Source organism: Gossypium hirsutum, chromosome A06 (assembly GCF_007990345.1).
Source record: "Gossypium hirsutum isolate 1008001.06 chromosome A06, Gossypium_hirsutum_v2.1, whole genome shotgun sequence".
Taxonomy (NCBI): Eukaryota; Viridiplantae; Streptophyta; class Magnoliopsida; order Malvales; family Malvaceae; genus Gossypium; species Gossypium hirsutum.
Genome location: NC_053429.1, coordinates 15,048,377 through 15,076,220, shown reverse-complemented (window position 1 = coordinate 15,076,220; position 27,844 = coordinate 15,048,377). Strand labels below are relative to the sequence as shown.

General features: G+C 36.0%; 1 protein-coding gene and 1 pseudogene across 1 annotated transcript in view; one reads left to right on the top strand and one right to left on the bottom strand.

Annotated features, from left to right (window-relative positions):
• Positions 1 to 2,347: 2,347 nt before the first annotated feature.
• LOC107962675 (proline-rich receptor-like protein kinase PERK1) overlaps positions 2,348 to 27,844 on the bottom strand; it is a 26,790-nt gene continuing 1,293 nt past the window's right edge. Inside the window, 7 exon segments of the mRNA XM_016899142.2 lie at positions 2,348 to 2,864; positions 3,165 to 3,326; positions 3,490 to 3,631; positions 3,731 to 3,807; positions 4,110 to 4,180; positions 4,269 to 4,355; positions 4,463 to 5,002. Of these exon segments, the coding sequence (XP_016754631.2) occupies positions 2,550 to 2,864; positions 3,165 to 3,326; positions 3,490 to 3,631; positions 3,731 to 3,807; positions 4,110 to 4,180; positions 4,269 to 4,355; positions 4,463 to 5,002 (1,394 nt within the window). The 3' untranslated portion in view covers positions 2,348 to 2,549.
• Positions 24,813 to 27,402, top strand: LOC121230640 (rho GTPase-activating protein 3-like; annotated as a pseudogene).

The window sequence follows — 27,844 nt, the reverse complement described above, 5'->3', positions numbered from 1 at the left end:
AATAATCATATCTTAACACAGAAATAAAAAGAAAATGTCTTTCCAAAATGTTCACACTAGGACTAGATCCCAAAATCTCAAGGTGCACTATCACTCCCTCAACCACTAGACCAACAGGTCCATTTTGTCACTAAAATGCCTAACTAGTCACTCAAGTGCAACCTTCTCACTGTCTCTATGCTCAAAACCCAAAACTTCTAGGGCCAAAATTCGAGGCTTTACATGAATCCCGAAATAACTTGTTATAATATCTATATCATCAACTATCCCATACATAAACGCACATATGACCTTATTGACATTCCAACTGTATACTAGATTTTTACTAAGTTCACATGGGCATCAATTATCCACATTTGCATTTTCATATTTTATAATTATCACATATCAATTTTTCAAATTCCATTGATTGAATTTGAACATGAATTACACATATATTTAATGACACATTGCAAGATTCTTATCATACTACTTCTAGTTACAATAAATAAATATAATATCAATCACTCATTTCAATTCATCTCTATTCAATTACATTTGCTAGCCATTAACTTAGATTCAAGCTTAGGTAAAGTGAAAATAAATACAAGCATACCTATTAAACAAGTAAGGGTAGTAAGTTCCATAATAACTTACCTTTTTCAAAACACAAAACGGGTAGATTCTTCGGAGACTATTCTACAATTTTTGCCTTTCCTCTACTAGCTCTACTTTTATCTAATTATGGTTCTATACAAAAATATATTTATACCAATCAATATCATATGATAACACATAATAGTCGTTCAGTGGCTCACAACCACAATGCCATGAGATGCATGATTCAACTAATCCTCTTTTTGATTATATACATATTTTATATTTTATTCAATTTAATCCCTAAATTCGGGATAAGCATATCTTTCTATTCCTAAATTCATATTAAACTTCGATTTCACATTTTTTCATTAGGGACCCTATTTCTTCTATTTCCAACATAATTTTATGAAAAATTTTAAATTTATTCAATTTGGTCCCTAATGTTACAAAGCTAACAAACAAGCTTAACTAAGTTTACAATTTAGTCATTTTTATGATTTAAGCTCAATTTCTATCAATTCTAAGCCTATTTCATCAACTTATCAATAATGACAACTTGCTAAAATTCAACAATTGGTCAAATTGACATATGAGCTAGCTAAAACAAGCTCCCATGATCATAAATCTATAAAAATTACAAAAAAAGAACTTGATTTTCATACCTAATTAGTGGCCGAATGTTGGATGAATTAAAAGTTTTCTTAGGTTTTTTAAGTATGGACGGTTGGAAGAGTAGAGAATATGATGAAAAAGTCCACTAATACTCTTATTTATACTCAGATTAGTTTTAGTTTAACTTAATAACCTTTTTTAATTAGATAATTAAGACATAATTAAGCTTATTTTAATCATAATTTAGTCTAAGCGAGATTTGTCATCATCATCCACTAATTCATGCCAACAATTGGTTTACTTACCATTTTGGCCTCTTTGGTTAATTGCTATTTAGGTCCTCAAAACTTTTCTTAATTAAAATTCAATAGCAATTAAATTTTTACAATTTAACCCCTAAACTTTAATTGATTGTTTTCTCGACTAAGTTACTTGATCGTTCCTTAGCATGTTTTCATATTAACTCCATAAATATTTTTATTTTATATTTACAGATTCAGCTTACGAAAAATAGAATTTTAAATTTACATTTTTTAATACAAGTAAAAATCGGGTAGTTTACTTTTGTCACAAATTAATCTGATTCATAAACAAAACTTATCTGAGGAGAGGACCACACCCTTCACAGACACCCAAAAAAACGAAAGAAAGACAATCTGCCAACTTTTTGTCATTTCCAATGGAGAGAATTTTGCTTTGTTATGCATGTGATAAAGTGAGCTCCCAACCCCAGCTAAGCTTTTCAAATTTTAAAGTTGGAATGTGCCATGGTGGCCACACCCGTCATCCTATTCCTTTTTTACCTCAAAATTTGCTCATTTTCAAAGCTAACACAACTTGAAAAAGAACATGACAGCATCAACTGAACCTAACTCAAACTGACACTCTATGCCTTAAATTTTGTTTCTTTGATTTCTTCCCACCAATGGTTCATTGATGGAGATGCTCTGAGTTGGTGTATCTGACGTTGAAACTTGATTTAAATGCAAACAAGCTACGTACTAATGCCACCCATATACCATGGGAGCCCAACCTAACTCCTAAACTTGCAATCCAAGCAAACTGACAGGAAACATTTTAACAACAAAATAAAAGGACAAAGTCTAGTTTTCAGCAAACCAAACTGATTTCAACATTTAAACAACAAATAAAAGAATCAGGCAAACTGTATGCATCATTTACTATTTGTGTGAATCACTAAAAAAAATAAAAATCAATGAAAACCCTTGGTTTAAAAATTAGAGGGGCTAAAATTTTCAGTGGTATGGGGTATCTCAAGAAATACAAGCCAATCCAAGTTATAGTATGAAAATGACAAGAGGATGGGATCTTTACAGTGTAATAAGGTATATGTTGCGTTACGAGGTTGAGTTTCCGCTAAAACCTTGGCTATTTTTCATCATCTTCCGCATCTCCATTTCCCTGGTGGTTTGGCCTTCATAGCTTGAGCCAGAAGGGTATAAACCGTATTCACTGGTGGCTTCACTGTATTCACTACTAGCAGCATATTCCTGTGTGTCCAATGCCATCCTCCTGAACCTTTTCATGTCTTCATTGTACTGGTTTGTATCGTAGTCAGAGCTTTCATAAGAGCTGTAGACACTGCTTTGTCCAGGTGTCACTCCTTCATTGAGATCAGACAATGACGCATCTCCTTCTAAAGCTCGGACGATCTATTTGATTGCAAGTTTTGGTTAAGAGTACAATTATGAATGGAACACAGGAGTAACTATAAGGTCAAACAGAAAGTACGGTTCACTCATAAACCATCAACCACCGGTTACCCCACTTGATTGGCAGCCATCATACCCACAAGATACTTAAGAAATGCAGTCGCTCACAATTAAATTTCCATTAATAGAGATGGATTGCTTTCACAATTATTCATCTTCAGTGTCATATCCATCAACAAGACATAGCAGACCCTCAATACTAAAAATGACATTTAAAAAAAAATTTACCACACCAATTACCTGGCTCATCCGGGGACGACGTCTTGCTGAATATCGCACACAAGCAGCAGCACAAGCAACCATACGAGTCATCTCATTGTGGTTATATTCCTTCTGTAATTTAGGATCAGCCAGACTATCATAGTTTCCATCCTCCATAGCTCGTGTGAGCAATGGCCTAGCCTGCAATGCCAAATCAGATTTACTTAATAAAGAATCTATGAAATGTAAATCCAGAATTCCTTTCCGGAACTGGTTCAGAGAGTCAGAGAAGAATATGCAGATGATATTATGCGAGTTTGTGTGTATTTGCATAGACAATCATAGACCAAAGTTAATAACTAACCCAGTCCACCAAACTGTCTTCCCTGTAAGACGAGCCAACAGGTCTGTGTCCAGTAATCAATTCCAAAAGCATGACTCCAAAAGAGAAAACATCTGACTTGTCTGTGAGTTTTCCACTTGAAGCATACTCCGGAGCCAAATACCTGGAGAGAGTGAGAATTAAGTAAATAAACAACTAGAGGCAAAAAAATTTAATCACAAATCCTATATAACAAGAAAAGAGAATGCATAAGTCTTCTTACCCAAAAGTACCCATCACCCTGGTAGAGACATGAGTGTTGGCATCAGAAGAGAACTTTGCTAGTCCAAAATCAGCAACCTGGAAACAACAGTTTTATCCATCATCTCAATGACAATAGAGAGAAATACATTTGGACAAACAAAAAAACAAAGACAGTAATTGAAAACTAATGCAATGAAACCTATACACTGGTGTTAAAACTGAAAGAATGTTATTTTTTAATTAGTTGGTTAACAGCTTGATACAAGCAAATCCTTTTCGGTTAAGTAAAGATGAAATAAAACAGACAAGTCAAGGCCGACATTTTGGTTGCATTTGTTTGGATTTCGTTTATGGTTCAAGCGTTTAAAAGTGTCAAGAAATTAAAGTGAAATCAATACCTTAGCCTCAAACTTGAAATCCAAAAGAATATTAGCCGCCTTAATATCACGATGAATGATCTTAGGATGACCTGAAAACATTGACAAGGTTAATAAGAGACTAAAATCCTAAATATAGAGCACGCATGCAAGGGAGAGAGTGAGAGTGAAAAAGCATACAATCCTCGTGAAGATATGCCAGTCCTTTTGCAGACCCTAAAGCAATTCTCATCCTAGTTGGCCAATCCATGGTAAGTCGCCCCTTTCCTGCATTAACATTCTGTATTAGATCATCTTACCAGATGAACTGAACATTACTCGCCATGCCCAGTAATTCAAACAAGCATGATGACATGCAACTTAGACAAGCTTACCATGCAAGTGAAACTCCAAAGTGTTGTTGGGAACAAACTCATAAACTAGCATTCTTGTAGTCCCCGAGATACAGTATCCAACCAATGACACAAGATGTTTGTGATGAACACGGCTGATAATCTCAACTTCAGCATGAAATTCTCTCTCCCCTTGTCCACTTCCAGCCTTCAGTTGCTTGACTGCTACTTGCTTCCCGTTGGGGAGAACTCCACGGTGCACATACCCAAAACCACCTTGTCCAAGAAGGTTAGTATCTGAGAAGCCATCTGTTGCCCTTGCTAATTCTTCATAGGTAAATCTGTTCTTGGAGAAACCTAACACAATACCAGGTGAAGATGGTGGAAGTGGGTTCTCGGAACCTGAATAATTTGAGCCAGAACCTCCACTGCTGCTCATGAAAAGTGGAGGAGGTGGCATTGGCTGAGGACGCCATGCTGTAACTGGTGGAGGTGAGGGCTTTGTAGGCACTGCACTGGATTGATTCACAGGCGGTGGAGGATTTTGTTGCACCCGATAGTGCTGGCCACCATACGGAGCATCTGAGAGGAAAAAAAAAACAAAAGCCCCGTGTATTATTATGACTACCTAAACCAGAGTCGACAATAAAGCAAGGCTATACAAGTAAGAAGTTGATAAAAACCGTTTTACAATTAGCATATGGATCAGCCTTTATCATTCCAAAACATCAAAAATAAAATAAATCTTCAAACTCTTATCAAACTGAGATTCAAGTAAAAACACAATGGGAGAAAGGATGCAGTGTGAACAAATGCAAAGGTTTAGCTTGAAGCAAAAGCCATTTACATAAATCTGTGTCTTCCGTATGATCCAACCAAAAATCAAAGAGGCGCATGCAAAGCCACTAACCAACGTATTGCAAAAGACATCAAATGTATGATTCAAGCCTCAAATATTTGTTTCACACTTTCACCCCACATCAAACTTCAAAATTATCACAAAGAAAAAAAAAAGTGTTTTTATAAGATAATTATAATCCATCTTTTTAATGGAAACCCAAAAATTATATCCATGTTCTCATTTTAGTACTTACAGATATTCTTGTCTCATTGTGGTAGATAAAGGCGCTTAGCCGATGATTACATGCCACGTCATTGATAATATGACACATTGACTGATGATGTGGCATGTTGACCCATGACGTGTAACATTGCTCGGTGACCGGCATCAATGGTCAGAAAATAATTAAAATTTGTAGCGGAAAGGATCGATTCGAGAACTCCGATATGACTACAAGTAAATTGACCGGAACGAAAAATAAAGTGAACACAAGGATTTACGTGGTTCGGCTTTAATGCCTACGTCCACGGGCAGAGGCGAAAAGAAATTTCACTATAACAAGATGAAGATTACAAGTGTTTTACACTCAAGACACAACCCGAGAACCTCACAACTCTCAACCCCTATAGAAAACCCGAAAGCTAAAATCCTAGCTTTCAAAGAACAAGCTTTGCTCTCTCTTGGTTTGGGATGATGAATATGGCTAATGAACCTCTCTATTTATAAGAGAGTTCAAGGACATAATTGTCCAAAACTTTGGCAAAGATTTGTGGTTGAAAATGGACACCAACAACCATCCACTAATCCACTACCACCAACAACCCACTACCAACAACAACAATCCACTACCAATTTTAAGCCATTTCTTAACAAATCTCCACCTTGGCTTGAAATTTACCAAGCTGAACATCATAGTGAATTCCTCGAACTGGATCACCTCTTCCAAACGCCTCTCTGGCGCTAATCAATCCCGAATACCTATCAAGTCCAAGCAATGCTTGAACTTATATGCAGGGATCACCTTAGTTAACATATCTGCAGGATTCTTCTCGGTAGCAACCTTGCTGATAACAATGTCACCTTGCGTAACATGTTCCCGAACAAAATGATATCTGACATCAATGTGTTTGGTCCGTTCATGAAACATCTGATTTTTAGTCAGATGTATGGCACTCTGGCTATCGCAAAATACAACAGTGAAATCCTGTTGTAAACCCAAACTGCTTACTAGACCTTTCATCCACAATGCTTCTTTCACTGCTTCTGCTAACGCCATATATTCCGCCTCAGTCGTAGATAAGGCTACGGTAGACTGTAACACAGCTTTCCAACTAATGGCTCCTCCAGAATAAGTGAAAACATAACCCGTCAGAGATCTTCTTTTGTCCAGATCTCCAGCATAATCAGAGTCCACATAGCCCGTGACACTGCTAGTGCAGTCACTCTGATCATATACCAAGCATAAATCTGCAGAACCTCTCAAGTACCTGAGAATCCATTTCACGGCCTGCCAGTGTTCCTTGCCAGGACAACTCATGTATCTGCTGACCACACTAACTGCATGTGAAATGTCTGGACGAGTGCAAACCATTGCATACATCACGCTTCCAACTGCACTCGAGTATGGAATGTGAGACATTTGCTGCTTTTCTTCATCAGATTGTGGTGACAACTCTGCAGAGAGTTTGAAATGTGGTGCCAACGGAGTACTCACAGTTTTCGCTTTATCCATGCCGAAGCGTTGAAGAACCTTTTCAATGTAGTTCTTCTGCGACACACGAAGCTTGCCCGCCTTGCGATCTCTGTGAATATCCATGCCCAAAATTTTCTTGGCAGCACCCAGATCCTTCATCTCGAACTCACCACTCAACTGCGACTTTAACTTGTTGATTTCCGACATGTTTTGGAAGCAATTAACATGTCATCAACATACAGCAACAAATAAATGTGCGAACCATCTGAGAGCTTCCGATGATAGACACAAGCATCATAGTCACATCTTGTGTAACCATGCTGAATCATGAAGCTATCAAACCGCTTGTACCACTGCCTTGGGGATTGTTTCAATCCATATAAAGAATTCTTTAATAGACAGACATGGTCTTCTTTACCAGGAACTGTAAAACCCTCTGGTTGACGCATGTAGATTGTTTCCTCGAGCTCACCATGCAAGAACGCCGTTTTTACGTCAAGCTGCTCAAGTTCTAGATCAGACTTGGCCACCATGGCAAGTAATACACGAATGGAAGAATGCTTTACGACTGGGGAGAAAACTTCATTGTAGTCAATCCCCTCTTTCTGAGTGAAGCCTTTAGCAACCAATCGTGCCTTGAATCTAGTTGCTTCAACCCCTAGGATGCCTTCCTTTTTCTTGAAGACCCATTTGCAACCAACTATCTTCTGGTTACTTGGCGGCTTAACCAACTCCCAAGTATGGTTCTTGTGAAGAGATTCTATCTCCTCACTCATAGCAATTGCCCACTGTGCCGACTCATCACACGTGACAGCCTCATTATAACTGGAAGGTTCTATACCAATGGACTCCGCCACACTGAGCGCGAAAGACACCAGATTAGCGTAACGCGGATTTGGTTTGATTTGTCTCTTCGTTCTTCCAGTGGCAATGCTATATGGTTTTTCTTGAGGTGACTCATCTTCATCGGAATCTTGCACCTCAACTTGATCATCCTGGACTGAAGTACCTTCCGTAGGAATTGGAGCGTCCACCTGACACTCCACCTGCTTCTCAACACCGTGATCTCCCATTCTATCTGACTCCTCCTTTTCCCGGGAATTTGTGGTGGATCGAAGCATGGATGACTCATCAAAAGTCACATCTCTGCTGATGATGAACTTGGACGAAACCGGATCAGGACACCACAACCTGTATCCTTTCACCCCTTGGCCGTATCCAAGAAATATGCATTTCTTCGCCCTCGGTTTGAGTTTTCCCTCATTTACATGAGCATACGCAGGGCAGCCAAACACTCTTAAACCAGAGTAATCAGCAGGAGAACCAGACCATACTTCCTCAGGAGTCTTCAGCTCAATAGCTGTTGACGGAGATCTGTTAACCAAATAACAAGCAGTATTAACAGCTTCAGCCCAAAATTCTTCACCGAGCCCAGCATTTGATCGCATGCAACGAGCTCGCTCCAAGAGAGTTCTATTCATGCGTTCTGCAACTCCATTTTGTTGTGGTGTTCGACGAACAGTGCGGTGTCTCACTATTCCTTCATTTTTGCAGAACTCATTGAATTCACCTGAGCAAAACTCCAAGCCATTATCCGTCCGGAATCGCTTGATCTTCTTTCCTGTTTGATTTTCGATCAAAGCTTTAAATTGCTTGAAGTTGATGAGAACCTCATACTTGCTCTTCAGAAAATACACCCAAACCTTTCTCGAGTAATCATCGATAAAGGTAAGCAGATATCTGTAACCACCTTTAGAAATTGTCGGAGAAGGCTCCCAAAGGTCAGAATGGAAGTAATCCACTGTGCCTTTTGTCTTGTGAATCCCAGTGCTGAACTTTACCCGAGTCTGCTTACCGAAGACGCAGTGCTCACAGAAATTCAACTTTCCTGTACACTGCCCAGACAATAATCCTCGTTTGCTTAGCACCGATAAGCCTCTCTCGCTCATATGCCCGAGCCGCATATGCCATAACTTCGTGGTGTCAGAATCTAGATCATCTGATGATGACACTCCGCAACACCTGTAACCGAGGAACCATCGAGGAAGTAAAGGCCCCGCTCCAAATTACCACGTATCACAGTCAAAGCACCCGAGAATACCTTGAGAACTCCACCTTCAGCAGAGTACCGAAAGCCTTTCTTGTCCAACGTACTCAAAGAGATCAAATTTTTCTTCATTTCTGGAATGTGCCGAACGTCAGTTAGAGTTCTAACAATACCGTCAAACATCTTTATACGAACTGTGCCAATCCCCATGACTTGACATGCGTGGTCATTTCCCATTAGTACTGAACCAGAATGCTTCTCGTATGTTGAGAATGCATCTTTCGAAGTACTTATATGAAATGTAGCTCCCGTATCAAGAATCCATCTCCCACCAGCGTAAGAGTCGGATACTGCAAGAACGATCTCGGCATCACTTGAAGAATCTGCATCAGCTACATTCGCACGATCATTTTGTTGCTCCTGTGATTCTGATTTCTCCTTCCTTTTCGGACAATCTACCTTCATGTGCCCGTACTTCTTACAGTAGTAGCACTGTATTCTCTTCTTGGACTGCGATCTAGGATGGCTTTTACTTGAACTTCCACCCTTTGCCTTGGATCTTCCTCGAGCAACCAAGCCTTCGCCTTCATTGTTTTCGACCACCTTACCAGTGATTTTCTTCCTCAACTCACTGGAACTTAAGGCATTTTTCACCTCCTCTAGAGTCAGGTCATCACGACCGTACATCATTGTATCAACAAAATTCTCATACGAGGGAGGCAAAGAACACAAAATAATTATTGCTTGGTCCTCATCATCGATTTTGTTATCGATATTATTCAAATCCATGATAATGGAATTGAATTTATCCAGGTGCTGGGAAACAGGTGTACCTTCCTCCATCTTCAGGGCATAGAGTCTTTGCTTGAGGTAGAGCCGGTTCGTCAATGACTTCGTCATGTACTTGCTCTCTAACCGGAGCCACAAACCTGACGCGGTTTTCTCATCCGCTACTTCTCGTAGCACTTCATCTCCTAGACATAGCAGAATAGCACTATGTGCTCTTTCTAGCATGTCATCCTTTTGCTCTTCCGAAAGCGTGCTTGGTAATTTATCTTTACCAGACAATGCTTTTAGCAATCCTTGTTGAACCAGCACTGCCCGCATCTTGATGCGCCATAAACTGAAACTATTTTTCCCGGTAAATTTCTCGACATCATACTTAGTCGATGAAACACTTGTAGCCATAATTTGGAACCTTTGAATGAATGATAATATTTTCTTCCTGATGTGAAAGATCAGACAAAGCTGCAGTCACAGGGCAATTCAGAAAATATTATCACTCCTTCAACTACGCTCTGGTACCAATTTGTAGCGGAAAGGATCGATTCGAGAACTCCGATATGACTACAATAAATTGACCGGAACGAAAAATAAAGTGAACACAAGGATTTACGTGGTTCGGCTTTAATGCCTACGTCCACGGCAGAGGCGAAAAGAAATTTCACTATAACAAGATGAAGATTACAAGTGTTTTACACTCAAGACACAACCCGAGAACCTCACAACTCTCAACCCCTATAGAAAACCCGAAAGCTAAAATCCTAGCTTTCAAAGAACAAGCTTTGCTCTCTCTTGGTTTGGGATGATGAATATGGCTAATGAACCTCTCTATTTATAAGAGAGTTCAAGGACATAATTGTCCAAAACTTTGGCAAAGATTTGTGGTTGAAAATGGACACCAACAACCATCCACTAATCCACTACCACCAACAACCCACTACCACACAACATCCACTACAATTTTAAGCCATTTCTTAACACCATTTTTAACAATATTAATTTGATGATGTTTCTTTATTATTTTTTTATATTTTATACAAAATCAATAAAAATCAGTTTAAACTCACACTTATAATTTGAATTTAAGGCACTATGTTACAGGAGCTAACTAGAGTGAGCAAGTAGTGTAATCCATTCACTTATGAGGTATTTAATTTATGTTCCTTTTAAACAAATTTTTTGCTTTATCCTCCAAACTTCTAAAATTTTATTTTGCTCTCAGCTGCATCATAATAACCGAAACCTCAACTTATCATTTCAACTAGAACTTCTTTCATTTATTCATCCGTTATTTATAAATATGGTAAAAGTAAAATAATAGATTGCTTGTTTCCTATAAATTACAAAATCATGCAAAAAGTGGTAGAAATGAAAAAAAATGGCCGCTTCACCCAGGCTTAGAATCACCACTCCTCAACTTTCTGATTCATAAATAAATCCTTAAGGTAGAAACCACAATCATACATATGTTGCAGCCAAGTAGTAGCTTATTTTCAGTCGGTGGTTTAGCTATGCCGTCGACTACACGATTCCACCCACTTGCTTCACCCATCCCATCCTTTGGAGTAGCTTCAAAGTAACTCATAATCAAATGGTGAATATCGTAAATTCTCCCTTTGAGTTTCCTATAACCAATTTTGCATGAAACCAGGATGCATGATCTGTAGTAACGCTTCTACCACAAGCATTCATTCGCCTGCTGTTGGTTGAGGCGTTAGGATCATCCTCACCAACCTTCTATATATTTTCCTCCTGCATGTTTGTTGTCAACCCACAACCACCATGCATATACCATAAGCTAAATCCCTATTTCTCGATTTTTGAATTCTAAATTCCAATCATTACTCAAACAGTAATGGTTCAATTCATTTGTTAAGTTGTATATTTAGTCTAATTCTCTAATTTGATCGTCCTTAATTCTTGTACTTTTTGAAGTTTAGAATTCCAATAAATCTATCAATTGACTTTTTTGTGAATAATATGTGAACATAATAAATTAATATGTTATTATACATTTTATAATAATAAGTTTGTTGCATGAGATTTTAGAAATGCATAACTTTGTAAACTTAATAGCTACTATTTAGCCAAGTTTGAATTTTTAAAATTGGAAAAAATACAGTGACTAAAACTGATCAAATTAAAGTTGAAAGACTAAATTCAAAACTTACACATACTACAATGACTAATAGAAAATTTTAACTTTTTTTAAAAAACAATTTGCATATAATCACAAATAAATCTACATCTGAAGTAAAATAAATATTGACAATTCTACCCATAATAGAATTTAAATCCAAAATAAAATTTGAGCGAGAATCACACATCACATTTATACCTAATGAAGCTCCAAATAGACATATAATTTAATTGAGTGACGAATGATTTGTTACTTATTACTTTGTATATTTCATTGAACTTATTGTCAGCACGGGTGATAACTACAGCAATGGTTTTCCTTAACAAGTATCCACTCTTGTTGATCAAGAGGACATTTAAACAAGATTGTAATCCGACCAGGAACCGTTGATCAACATCAAGCGGTGGTATAGCAATGTCAGCTTAGCTGCATTTTGCATGGTAGATGACGTTCCTGGGTCGTATGTTTTACCGGTAAGTATATCAAATCTGATAATGCCTTTCGATGTATGCCCTAATTTGCCCCTGCTTTCAGATAACTTTGTTCATACACTTGGACCAAAACAAAAGGACATTACTTTTACTTTTGGTAGATTTAAGAAATAGTTAATATTTAAGCTAATTAAACTCAAATTCCGTTTATTTGTAAGATGGAAATGTTACGCTTAGGTACAAACAAAAAGAATTTAGGATTTCTGCACCTGCATTTTCATGTTATGATTTTAATGAAGTATATTTGATGGAAAAGTTACTTTACAACATTTAATATACATTGAAAGTTCTGATCAAATCTCAAAAAAATTATATTAATTTGTTTAATACACTCAACATTTTTTGAGAACGTAAGAGTACTTTAAAAAAATTTATCCTTATTAAATAAAAGATAATATTAGTGTATTTTAACATTTCAATTATTTTATTATTAAAAAATATTTGAATTAAATATTTAATAATATTTTTCAATAATTTTTATTATTAACAACACGTTTTGGCATGAATACATTTGAAAAATAAATTGTATATTAACTAAAGATTGTGAAGATATAAAATTGCAAAAAAAAAAAATCTCATTATACTATAGGTATAAATTCAAGTATATTAATACAATGTATATATGACTTGAAATTCTCTGATGCTAATACTGAGCGAAAGTAGCTTTCTTATCAATTATTAAGGGAATCACTTTCACCAATTATTAAGGATCACTTCCCAAATGCTTGTAGGAAAGCAACTCCCAAGAGAATGTTACATCCTAAGAAAAGTAAATTAATTTTTATATATCAAAAATTAGAATCACGTTTCAACCAATTAATTCAATTGTGATAACTTTCCACTATACCAAACGTCTTCTTAAAGATGTGCTTCATAAACCAATGAAAATAAAAATGTTCCACTTTTAATATTTTTTATTATTAATTTTTAACATTTTAAATGTGTTAATAATTATTTTAATTTTTTTACTTGATATAGATTTTTTTTAAATGTTGAATAAAATAAGTAGATAGATAAGATATAATTGGATATACAATACAAAAGGTAAACAATGAAAAAGAAATAATTTATGTTGATTTCTTCTATGGGAAAAACTACTTCTCTTGTGAGTTATTCTCTTGTTTCTAAATCCTAGCATGGGTTTTATCTTATCCTCCTCGATGTATGGTCGATTGGCATTCACACTGCTGGCCAAGTCTCTTTTTCCTTTTTATTATCCCTTTCTATTGGATGGTCTATTGCCTTCTTCCACACTCGTTCATTTCCTCCTCTATTTATCCTCCTTTATTTTCGCATTTCTCCTGATTGTTGGTGGTAATTGCTGGGTGATAACTTGGTGCCGTTCGACCACCTATGCAGATGTTTATTCTTGGCCTCTTTTGAATGTCCCATTGGTGGTTCTTTGGGTTTTTTTTTTGTTTCAATTGGCAAAAGAAATCAACACCACCAATTGAATTTGGTTCTTTACCTTAATGGTGCATAGGGATCCAACTTTATTGGGTAGTACTAATTGTTGGTTATCATGGTTTTGTTTTGTAGTGTTGTCCTTTTCCACTAGACCTTTGATTGGAGAACATGCGGGAAGCAGTCAACAATATCCCTAGCAGTTGAAGTTGTTGTGTGATGATAATGACCAAGATCGTAAGTTTGTCCAGCCGCAGATATGGGCTAGGGCTCTAAACAAATGAAGAAGAACTCAGAGTTTGACACAATATGAAATACAAACAAATTCAAGTCATATCTAATAATTAAAAAGAGAAGCAATTAAAACAATAAAAGATAGGAAAAGAACAATGAATCCTAATTAAATATTAGAAACAACTGAACAAGAACAAAACAGAACAAGAAAGAAATGAGATAAGATAGATGGAAAAGATGGAAAATGGCGTGTAAAAATCCTAAAGAGCCTTGGAAACTAGATGGATTTACAACCCTTTCAGACGACTCTAATTTTCCCTCCAATAAAGAAAACTTGGAAAGAAATATCTTGAAGATAATCCCCACAATTTAAAAAAGATTGTTAAAACTCTTCTAAAAGAAAACTCAAGAGAAATTTTTGAGGAGAAAAACTCAGATAATTTTATTAACTCAAAAGAGAAAAGTTGCTTAATGAACTTGATTCAATTGTGTACAATGAAGATGCATTTATATAGGCTAGCTAAGTACATACAAATAAAAGCTTTAAGTATACTGAAACTCTAATTAACCTAAATAGAAATAGTTTAAAACTAAACTTTCTTGTTGACATAAAACTCCTAAATAACTTAAAATACTTAAAAATATATTCAAAATTCAAAATAAATAATGAAATAATAAGACCTAATAAATATAATATTGGCTTATATATAATAAAATAACTCTAAAAATCAAATCCAATATGATTTAAACTTGAATTAGAAGTCCGGAACTCGTAATTTTCATAATAACCCTATTCAAAAATTTTGCTTGCCCAGTCTTCAGTAAAATGATCATAACTTGAGCTCCCGAACTTGAAATCAAGATGCGTTTTAAAACTAAGAGAAAAATCTTCAAACACTGTGAAGTCATATCAACCTAAAAATGCCTGGATCCCATAAAAAAAATTGCCACAAATTAACTGCTTTTTCAAACTTAAAATTAATAATTTTAGTGAATGAAATTTAATAAACTTCACCCTATTTATGTATGAAACAGTGACCTTCATAATGAAGTTACTCAATTGTTGACATTCACTTGATGAACAGGGTTCAATAGATTGTTAATTTAGATTCGTTGCTAGGCAAGCGAGAACTTGGTAGGACGCTTTTATGCTACATGACAATTCCGAGTGCCATAGGTAAACGAAGGAGGTTACAAGATGGAGTCACCTATTGGACCCTTGAAAATCGACATGGTTAACGGTGATGAATGTCTGAACCAGCTTTATGTGTTCCTAACTTGTCTGGACTTGAATCTAGAGTCATTGATCTTGGAGGCTTTGACTTGTACAGGTTATTGGCAGCTCTTTATCTTATATGGGTTTAAATTTGTATTTTTTTTAAGGAAATGGATGATAAAAAGAAAGAAAAATATGTAATGAAAAACCTTTTGGGAATAATTTTTACTTGCACTTTAAATTGAAAGGAGTTTGAGGGCACATTAATTATAAATTAGATATATGTGCATCTGTGCATCTATTGTTATTTGGATGAGGTTTTTTAAATAAAATTATATATGGACACTTATTCAAAAAAAAATTCATTAAAAATTTTGGTCAAATGTATAAAGGATTAAATTATCCATAAATACCGAAAAATTTAAAATTTTATGAGACTAGGCCATTTTTTGGAAGAATTACGGGAATAGGTTGATTTTACCAAAAAATTAAGTGTCGCCTTTAATATTATGTTGTTAGTTAAAAGAGTAAGTAATCCCACATTGTTCAGGAACAAGCTGCAAATGAATTATGAGTCTATATCTACACATATTCCACCTCTCACACCGCTTAAGAAAATAAAGGAAATGAAACTTGAGGTCTATATAAAGACCTGTTTTGTAAGTTTTATTTACAAATTATTAGGTGTCACCAAAAATAAAAAAAATATTGGTGATGCCACTTTTAGTGTTGATGTGGCAAAAAACTCTTTCAGCTCAAATCATTTTTTTCTTTTGCAAATCACTTGAAAATACTTCCACCTAGACATGTTTTTCTGTATTTCACTTGAAAATGATTCCAGCTAGAAGCGTTTTCGTAAAATCAGCCTATTCCCATAATTCTTCCAAAAAATGACCTAATCTGGTAAATTTTAAATTTTTACATAAAATTTAATTTTGTACAATTGTATGTATGAAATTTTGATTTAATTCAATTTCATTAACTATTAACAATTTACGACCATTTTACCAATAAGGCCCATTTCCAACTTTATTTACGGAAATGGGCCACTTTTTTTTATTATTTATTGGAATGGGCCGGAAACACCAAATGCGTCCACGTAGGAGTGTTTTAGGAGAAATTCCTACAAAACGCGTCCCTAAGGGAGCGATTTTTCCATGTCAACACAAAACGCACAGACGTGGACTCGCTTTGCTGACGTGGCAAAATCGCTCCCTCAGGGACGTGTTTTAGCTCGTGTTTTTGTCCCCAACGATCACTCCAGCGCTCATTTAAAATTTTGACCGTTGGCTGGTCCAACGGTTAAAAAAAACCTATAAAACCCTCTCTTATTTTTTTTACACAAACATTTGTTCTAAAATTCTCAAAAAAGCTTTCAAAGTTCTCCCTAAAATTTTCAAAGCTCTATTTAATTAATTATTTCCTTTAATTTTTTTTCTAAATTAGTTTTATTTTTTTATAATTTCAAAAATATTTGATCGTATTAGCAATGGTCGGGGAATTAACTTGTCTCGATCATAAACATATCTCTGTCGAACAAATGAAAATGGTAAGGGTTGATTTCAATTTTTGAATATTATTTAATATTTTTTCCATTTATGCAATTTTAATTTTATAATTTTTTATAATAGTCTGTAGATTGGGTGTTACAATGTTATATTCATAATATGTCTGGTCCTCCATTACCGTTGATAGAAAATTACTTAAGTGAAACAGATTTTCGGCACATGATCAATATAGGACGGGGGTGCAAGTTGGACCCAAAACTCATTAGCGTGTTCATAGAGAGGTGGAGACCCGAGACGCACACATTTCATCTTCTATGAGGAGAGTGTACCATCACTTTAGAGGACGTGCAGTTACAATTGAGATTGCCAATGGATGGGTTCGTACTCACCGGTTCCGTTCAATCTGCTGATTGGGGAGCCATATGCTATGATCTTTTGGGTGCGATTCTGGATAATATTATGGAGGTCGGGTTAAGATGGGCTGGTTACGAAACACATTCTCGGAGTTGGGGAATGATTCAACTGAAGTAGAAAGAATACGATATGCTCGGACATACATCCTTGAGATCATTGGAGGTTATATGATGTTGGACTTGTCACGAAACCTCGTACATTTGAGGTGGCTACTGAAACTCGTTGATTTTAGAACAGCTGACAAACTTAGTTGGGGGTCTGCCGTGTTGGCAACATTGTACCGGGAGATGTGTGGGGCGACAAAACCAAATAAAGCCAAAATCAAAGGTTGCCTATCACTACTACAATCATGGGCTTGATTTCGCTTTCCATTTTTACGTCCTCGAGTGAACCACCCATATACATTCTCATCTATAACGAGGTAGAACTTATATTAGATTTTACAATTATTACATAGGTTTAAAATATAATTTTATGCTAAAAATTTATTTAATTAGGTGGAACCATTCGGTGAATTATGTTGAAATACTTATCGCTCTTGAAGATATACAACTTCTATTAGACCAACAGTCGGAAGCGTATGAAAGTATTAAATAAAATATATATACATAACATAGTCGTTTCATATTTAGTATTTAGTATTATGTATATAACTAATATTTTTATCACGTTCATTTAGTTTCAATGGACACCATACGATGATTTGACAATTTGAGTAGTAATTTCAGATGAATTCTTTCAAAATCTAAACATTTGGTATGTTAAGATCCTATTGGTCAACTCTACTACTGTCGAGATACACCAGACGGATAGAGTGTTATGGCAATTTGGATTCCGATAACCGATTCTCGTGACACCTGAAGTGTTCGATGAGCACAAAATTGACTTACGGTAATCGAACATGCATTGGCCATATTCTTCTTAGAATATATCAAAATTTTGGAAAATCGGTATGATCATATACCTACTCACGAACCGGTCATCCTTTCGGAGCTAGCGTATGTGCCGGATTACATGCCATGATTTAGGATCTATGACAAGCTATATTTACTCTCGGAAGAGTAGAAGTGCTGGCAAATCTGTGTCAAAAGAGAACGACTGGGCCCTTTAAATCCAAAGAGAAGGGATGACGGCACGCTTACAAAATCACCGGGCCCAACGCCTCAAGTGACGACACCCACACCACAGCCCTTTCAAATTATGCCAGGTGCGTATCCTAGTCCTTATATGTATCCAAACCATTATATTTTTTCCCAATTCTATGCCAGGTTGGAATGCATGGCTCGATGCATCTCCTTTCCTGATGACTCCAACTCAACCTACAATATATAGGCTATCATCGCAAAAAGGATCGCACAAGGCACCATCAGGGAGCTCATCTCATTTTCAATCCTAATCGCCTTATGGGATTCAAACACCTCTACATTATTTATTCTATCAAGGTTGATTATCCTCCCAACACCCACATCCAGAACAATCACAACCCTCCTCGGAAGTTGAACTAAGAAGAAATCCAGCGCGTAACCGTCGACTACCCCATGTGGCACTAATTCTGATCGGTACATACATTGATTTCTTTAATATATTTGTACAAACTATTTTATATTGCTTCATTTAATAAAATAAAAGTTGTTTTGAATATTTTAATAGTAATATATTTTTATATTTTGTCCTATTTAATAAAATGGAACTTTTTTGAATAAGGCAATAGAAATAATGCAACATAGCTTCATTTAAGCAATTATCAACTATTTCGATTTGGACATATTCAAATTATATGACCTGAGTTCCTACACCATTCGCACAACTTCTGTTAGTTCGTCTTTTCTCAAATATCCATATTATCATGTATTCTACTCGAGCAAGGTCGACATTTTGGTTTGTGACACAATTATCTATCTGGTAACAACTTAAATAGATCAGGCAATACAAAAGAAGATTCTGATAAGTTGTAATTATATGAGCACATGGATAACGAAGTATGTTAAACGTCCCACAATCGCAAGTCATATTTCTCAAGTGTACACAATATTTCCCCTGGTAATACCTTGGTTCAGTCTGTCAAACTCCGTCACACGAAACCATAAATTGTCGCGATTATGACATATTGTGTGCATAGTGTTGGCCCGCGCCTTCGTCTTGTTAATTTCTTACAATACCTCCAGCACCATATATGGCTCACTGCATGTTGCCTTTATAACTCACTGCTCACTTTAGAATAGTGTCACCAAATGAAAATATGTCTCTCGCACAACCGAGGTCATCTGCAAATGACGTATTTTTTAGAATAGAATTTATGCATTCAGCCAGGTTTGAGGTTATATGACCATATCGTAGGTCGTCGTCGTATGCTTGTGTCCACTGATTGAAAGGTATGTTAAAGAGGTAGTCTGCACCTAGATCGTTAACTGATCACAAAATTGCCAACATCTTATGAAAATGGTCATTATTGATCTCGTACCCTGTCAAAATAAGTTGATAGCGAAAATTACATACCACTCTTTCATTCAAAATAAATTGAATATTACAAACAAAACTATATTAAAATAGATTAAATACCCATATTTGTCATTTACTGTCAATCAGTGGTAGATTGATATTGCCCATAGTAGTTGGATGCAACGTGCCTTAGACAATACCAATGGTGTGTGTGATCTTATAGGCTTCCCTGAGCGCATGGATAACGAAGTGTGTTAAATGTCCCACAATTGCAAATCCTATTTCTCAGGTGTACACGATATTCCCCCCGGTAATACCTTGGTTCGGTCTGTCAAACTCCATCACACGAAACCATAAGTTGTTGCGATCATAACATACTGTGTGTATGGTGTTGGCCCACACCTTCGCCTTGTTAATTTCTTGCAATACCTTCCGACACCATACATGACCTCCCTGTATTTGACCTTTATAATCATTGCTCGCTTTGAAAATAGTGTCGCCAAACAAAAATATGTCTCTCGCACAACTGAGGTTATCAATAAATGACGCGTTTCTTTTATAACAGAATTTATTCATTCAGCCAGGTTTAAGGTCATATGACCATATCGTAGGTCACTGTCGTATGCTTGTGTCCACTGATCGAAAGGTATGTTACAGAGGTATTTTGTGCCTTAATCGTTAACTGGCCGGAAATCTCCAACATTTCATGAAAACAATCATTATTGATCTCATACCCTATCAATAGAAGTTGATAGCGAAAATTACATACCACTCTTCCACTCAGAATAAATTAAATATTACAAACGAAATTATATTAATAGAGATTAAATGTCCATGTTAGTCACTTGTCGTCATTCAGTGGTAGACCAATATTGCCCATAGTAGTTAGACGCAACGTGCTTTAGACAATACCGATGGTGTGTGCAATCTCATAGGCTTCCCTGTCGCTTAATTGTAGCTAGTATTCCAGTGTCCTAATTCGATATAACGCAGATATCAGGTTGGGAGCAGACATGCCTCCTTAACCTAAAAGAAAGAAATCTCAGTCATCACCTAACTCCCCCGGTATTATTGCAAACACAATTGGAAGGATTCTCCCACCGTCATCCTATGCCACCGCTAGCAATAGTCGATGGGTATATCTACCATACATAAAGGTATTGTCAATTTGTACCAATGACCTATAGTGCACAAATACGTCCCAGCATTGCTTAAAACCCCAGAACAGACGCTTGAACACTTGGCATCTATAGAGGAAGGGGTTGTTGTAGTACGTAGGGCTCGTTTCAAGGTCTGTTATGTAACCTGAGACGTACCTCTCCAGCATCTGACACCACTACCACATCTCATTAAATGAAGCGTCTCACTCACTATGCATATTTTCCAACACCTTCTGCTTAGCTATCCAAGCCTTGCGGTAAAAGGGCGTGTACCTTAATTGGCTATAAATATTGGCAATTAAGATCGACATAAGAGTATTATAATTCGCCTTCACCATCGGTAGTATTAAGCTAGCTATCATATATGAATCCATCTTGGGATGATCTTGTGAAACACCTGTCAGCGAAGTACGTTAAATAATGCAACATTAAGTAATAACAATATTATTCAATAACCCTAAACACCCAGTGATACTGTACCGGCAACACAGGTATGTGAACCTTTGTACTTTTTTATCTCCCACAAGCATGTATTTTTCCTAATCGAAGCCATGATTTTCCATGAACATGTACCGTCTTGCACTACACACTTGGCCTCGAACTTCTCAAATTTAGATTTAACCACATGGTAGTTAACCCTGTTCATGATGCTATATTATTTTAATGCACCAAAAAAAATATCCTTACTGGAAAACTCCTTACCAACTTCCAATTCACCCGAATCCAATGATGAACTTGTACGGTCACTACTTCTGCATGGTAGATCTGGAAACTCCAACACATTATCTGCCGATAGATTAACATTATACATGTGGGCTGGAAGCGAGTACGCCCTAAATCACAGATATTCTTTTTCTTCATCTGAACCCCCTTCACCGTCTTCAAGTTCAGTTGGAACAGGCTTCGGTTTAGAAAATAATGTAACTTTTACACTATCGAGGCTGGGCTCTCGAGGTGGATCCACATCAGACGTATTATCTAACCTACCATCATCTACAACGTATGAGGTCTCCTCGCCAGTGGACTTGTAGGGAGTACATCATCCCTTCTTGTGGACGTTTTGAAATGTCCCCAATCAGATGTGGATTGCCAACCACTAGAAGTTGATGTCATTTTCCAGTACGTATTTCTAACATCGAACATCGACACACCGTGGTGCATGTCCCATTCATTAACCGAGTGTCGTGTAAGAATTGTGTATTCCATACTACCACCAAACACGGGTGCTTCCGTGTTCTGCCTTCCACTAATGGAGTGTCGAGTAGGGGTCGTGTATTCCTCTCGAACAACAGTATATGTTGAAGTTACAAATGCTTCATTTAGTGATGAAAATTGTATATATAACTCAATATAGGATGATCCACTAGCGAGATAAGTCTGCACCATCGCCTCCAAGCTACGACCACCTTTGATATCAAATGAGTCATATGTCACGGGATCAACTAAAGCACAAAATTGATGCTTAATAGACGAAACTCTCATTGGCGTCGTTCTGAAGATTTTGTGCCTAAGTGTTTTACGAAGTTCTGTCAAATCTATGTTCTGGTTAAAAACCAGTCTCATTGTGTTCTTCGATAAAAAAACAACGCTGTTCTCGGTGTCACGGACCTCACCATCATAGTGAATAACAACACTAATACGTTCCATCATCTTCAATTTCTATTCTACTTAGCCTTTCTAATTTTTCTTGTTGTAACTTATACAACATGAGAATGAAATTTGACTCATTTATAGCCTAAGGCCAAGCAGGAATTACTGTAGAAAAAAGTGTCCACATGGGAGCTTTTTTCAGTAATTTTGTTGACAGTGCATCCTGTTTAAAGCATTTTTTACACTATTTTTTCAGAACCGTCTTCTCAAAATTATTTTTTAGGAACTACTATAGAAAAAGAGCGTCTATATAGGAGCTTTTTCAGTAATTTTGCTGACAGTGCATCCTGATTGAAGCGTTTTTGACACTATTTTTTCAGAACCATCTTCTCAAAATTATTTTTTCAGGAACTACTGTAGAAAAGGAGCGTCCATATGAGAGCTTTTTCAGTAATTTTGCTGACAGTACATCCTGCTTGAAGCGTTTTTGACATTATTTTTTCAGAACCGTCTTCTCAAAATTAATTTTTCTGAAACTACTGTAGCAAATAAAACAAAATTCTTCTTGTCAATATAATTTTTCCTAAACCCTTAACCTAAACCCTTTTACAAAAACCCTAAAAGCTAAACAAAAAATTATTTTAAAAAAACTAAACCCTAATTTAATTAATTTTCTTAAAATCTCTAAATCCTAATTTAATTAATTTATTTTAAACCCCTAAAACCTAATTTTTTTTAAAACTCTAAACCCTGATTTATTTTTTAAAATTTTTAAACCCTAAATAAATAAACTCTAAATTATTTTGACAAAAGACTAACACTATAACTATAAAACCCTAAACCCACAAACCCTAGGCACTAAACATGCAAATAGCCCTAACCCTAGAAAAACACGGGCTAAAACGCTCCTACGTGGATGCATTTTGGTGTTTTCGGCCCATTCCGATATATAATAAAAAGGCCCATTTTCGTAAATAAAATTGGAAATGGGTCTTTATTGGTAAAATGGTCTACTTTTACTAACCTAACATCATTTTACGTTTGATATTGCATATAATTGAAGTAAATTTACGTATTCATACCATAACCAAAGTTTTATCCTCCAACAATGTCATTTTCAAGGTTTGAACCCAAGCTCTCTCATTAAGTGTGCAATGTACTTACCATTGCATTCAACACTTATTGGTAATGAGTATATAATTTTTAAAATATGTATATAAATTGACATACATAAATACCCTTAGCATATCAATATTTAGCTTATAATCGATTTTATTGTATTTTTCATAATTGATTTACTGTCACTTGACACATGATACTGAACTCAATCAAGCATTGGGGATGGGGAATGAGATAACATGATATTTAACTCAAACTTTCATGCTTACAATATAAAACTCTTGTCATTAAGTTAAGAGATTATTAGCTAAAATGATCAAAATAATTTATATATATACAGTAATATGTCTAGAACGTATAGCATTAAGAAATTTGATTAAACGAATAATTCAGTCCTTTAATAATAATCCAACCTAATAAATAAAAAAATTAAGGATTTTTGAATCATCGATAGAAATTTAACCGAAAATTCAATTTAATCCACAAATTCGGTTTTAAATAAAATTGATAAAGCAACAAGTGGCATGTCAATATGAATATAATGTGGGGGATTTGCATCAACATCCGATTCCCTCTTTCTCTTCGAATCGTTGCTTTGAGTTAATATCTTATTTAATACCTAATTTAAATATTGAAGGAAATACTAGCCCTAAAGATCTTAACTAACTTAGATATGGAAAACAAAATTACAAACCACGCGTATGCATTACCATTCAAAACCAAACCCTTGACCACTTTATTGTCAACTGCTGTTTTAAATCCTGTCAACTTAACTAACTTCTCTTTACTTTATTTTGGGGGTGATGCCTGAAAATAAATTAAGGTTATTGTTTGTATTTTGGAATCCCAACATATTTTAATCAAATAAATTCGAATGAAAAAGATGTAGATTATTTCTCAATTCTTTTAATTTAATTTAATTTTTAACATTATCATTCAAATGATTATCTCTAAATTTAAAAAAGTACATTTATTAAATAACCCTCTTACTATAAATATACCAGTATTTATATGGATTCAAATGCTATCAAAGATAATTACTTACTTTTAAATAAAAACTATTTCATCGAAAATTTCCGCCTTTCCACCTAACATAACTTCACACACAAAATAAGAAAATAAAAAACATAAGCAACAAAAAGGAAATAGAATGTCAGTGCCAAGTCCTTTACCATTATCCAGAATCTGCATTTCTAAGCAACCTCCGCCCCTTCTCTCCTCTCTTTTTTTCTTTTCAACCAAGCCCAACTCTTTTTTTTATTTTATTTTAATTACTTGCTAAATTTCATACCCTCCTTCACTTAACTTCTTCATCTTACTGTTTTATTTTCTTCTTATTATAATAATATTTATATGTTCCTTTCCTTCTTCCCTTTTCAATTAAAGAAGAGAGAGAGAGGGAGGACTCTGAAAGATGACCGGCTTGTTCCGCTCCAAATCTTGTGGACTCGTCGGGCTCACTGAGTTCAACCCTGCTCCGCCCAGTCCCTTCTTCAACCCAACCCAAACCAACAGCGTTGACGCCAATGACGATGAAGAAAAAATGTTTGATGATGAAGACGAAGAAGAAGAAGAAAATGGGTGTTACGGGAACCCCATTGCTACGAGGGCGAGACGCGGGAACAGTGATTCAACGTCGAAAGAAAATAACCAGCTCCCGTTCAGGGATATTTTGACGGCGTTGTTAAGGAAGTCTCTGGTGACGTGTAGCGTGGATACTGGTGACGTTTCTTCCATGGATATTAGCTTGCCAACTGAAGTCAAACATGTTTCTCACGTTACTTTCGACCGCTTTAATGGTTTCCTCGGTTTGCCTATCGATCTACAGCCTGATGTTCCCAGAAGGGTTCCAAGTGCCAGGTTTGGTTTGCAATCTTTTTTTTTCTTTTTATGCCAATTTTTCTTGGGTTTATTATGCTTTGCAAATTTTAGATTTTGAAGCTAGTTAAATCTGCTGATTTGTTGATTTTTTTTTTTGGGGATTATCAGATATTATCTTTAAAAAGAAATGCACTATTATATTGCATTAAATTAACGATCTTTTTCACCATTGCTTATACGTATGAATATGATATTAAATGGCAACAAGATAGTTTTAATTTTTATTTAATTTCAGCTGTTCTTGTAGGTGTATTTGTATGTTTGAAATATTATGTCGGACTTAATTGAGTCCTTGTCTTGTTTGTTATGGTTTTATGGATGTCATTGAATAAAGCTGTAGAAGAAAGAGACATTGCAACTACTTTTGCTATTTTGGATAAGGAAGTTGTTAATGTTTGCTTTGCAATAAAAAGGTTTTACTTTTTCAGAAAATTTAAGGCTTTTGATTAGGATGCAAATTCAAGGATTCTGCTTTCACCCAGTAGGATTTGTTTTATAGTCAAAATCAAATGGTAAGCAATTTTTGATTAAAATGGTGCTTCAAATGTGGATTCTGGACATGGATTGTTCTTTACATGCATAAGAAATGATTTGATCCTTTGCTATGGCCATTGTTTTCTCTTGATCTAGCATGTTATTCATGGTTTTTGTTTTATCATGCAACCAACTTATTGAGCAGAGTTGATTTTTCCAGTGGCATTCCTTGGTTTTAATTAAAACCGAAAAGCAATTGATGTTTGTAGTATATGGAGTCTGGTAGAGCCATTTGATATTTCTTTAAACATACAATACGTGTTTTTTCATTGTCCAGTGCAAGTGCTTTCGGGTTTCTGCCAAGTCGATGCAGTGTTCTTATGATGCAAGAGGGAACAGCGTGCCCACGATTCTTCTTATGATGCAGAAGCGTTTGTACGCCGAAGGAGGCCTCAAGGTAAGTCTCAAATCTATGCTGGGTTTAATGCCTGAATAGTATTCTAAATGTTTAAGGTTTTGAACAAGCTTGATTCTGTTGATTGAAGGCTGAAGGAATATTTCGAATTAATGCCGATAATACTCAAGAAGAGTATGTTCGGAACAAGTTAAACAGAGGTGTAGTACCACGCGGAATCGATGTGCATTGTTTGGCTGGTTTGATAAAGGTACACAACTAGAAATTACCTGTGTCTTGTTCCTGATACCGATCTCGGAGTTTCTTGTACCTACATGCATGTGATCTGTTCCTATTTATGGAGTTCATTTTGCTGTTCTACTTAGATTTAACAATAATAAGAGGATTATATAAGTTGTTTTGGACCTTGCAAATCCATGCAACCCACATCCTTCAATTTTACTGTCTAGTAATTTGTTGTTTTGACGAGTTCATTTTCGTTTTCATGCATGAGATCTTTACCAGTATTTCTCAGTTGGTTGGCTGTACTTGAACTCTGGAAATGCTTTTTTTTTTGTAGGCATGGCTTAGAGAACTTCCAAGCGGAGTTCTTGATTCCCTCACACCAGAGCAGGTGATGCACTGCAACACCGAAGATGACTGCATCCAACTTACAAGGTTAATTCCGTCAACAGAAGCTGCCTTACTTGACTGGGCCATCAACTTAATGGCAGATGTTGTGCAACACGAACAATACAACAAAATGGACGCCCGAAACATCGCAATGGTTTTTGCACCAAACATGACTCAGGTTTTCCTACTTTTCTTTCTCCATTCCTTTTGTCCCAGACCAAAATGAGAGAAAATGTTAGGCGGACATTCAGTTAAACCAACCATGAACTTGGCAACAATATCTAAATGAGAGTTTCTATATGTTTCAGTGGCTGATCCCTTGACGGCATTGATTCATGCTGTTCAAGTAATGAATTTCCTAAAACATTGATCTTGAAGACATTACGAGAAGGGAGGAGTTGGCTGCCAAGGGCAGGTCGCTCCCATCGTACTCGGACTCACCTACTGCCATAACTGGCATTCATACAGAAACCATAAACAGTGGGGTACCTCATGATGAAGCTCTAGATGAAGTGCATTAAAGGAACCTCATACTGCTAAGTTCTTCCGGTCTGCCACTCTGAGTAGACTTGAATGCAGTGCTTACGATAAACTATGGAGCTTTCAGTACGAGTGAAAGATGGGAATTTGAATACATTTCAGGTAACAGCATGCCAAATGCGCACGAAATAGGGATGGGGACTGGTTTAGGTTAAGGAAATGTGTAAGGTGGATGATGCAGGTGCCCTGTAAATAGTAAAGGATGGAGAAGGTGGGGCGTGGTATGCCAAAACGTTAAAATGTTGATATGGTGGTTATTGATGATGAGATGATTGCTTGGTATTTCATGATTCTTAGTGTTTGAGCAAAATTTGTAGCTTTTGGGATTTGTTTGAAGGCACCAACTCGAGCTATAGATTAGTATTACTGATTTATGAAACTAAAAAAAAACAGTTCTGAATCTTTATAGTTACGGTCGCAATT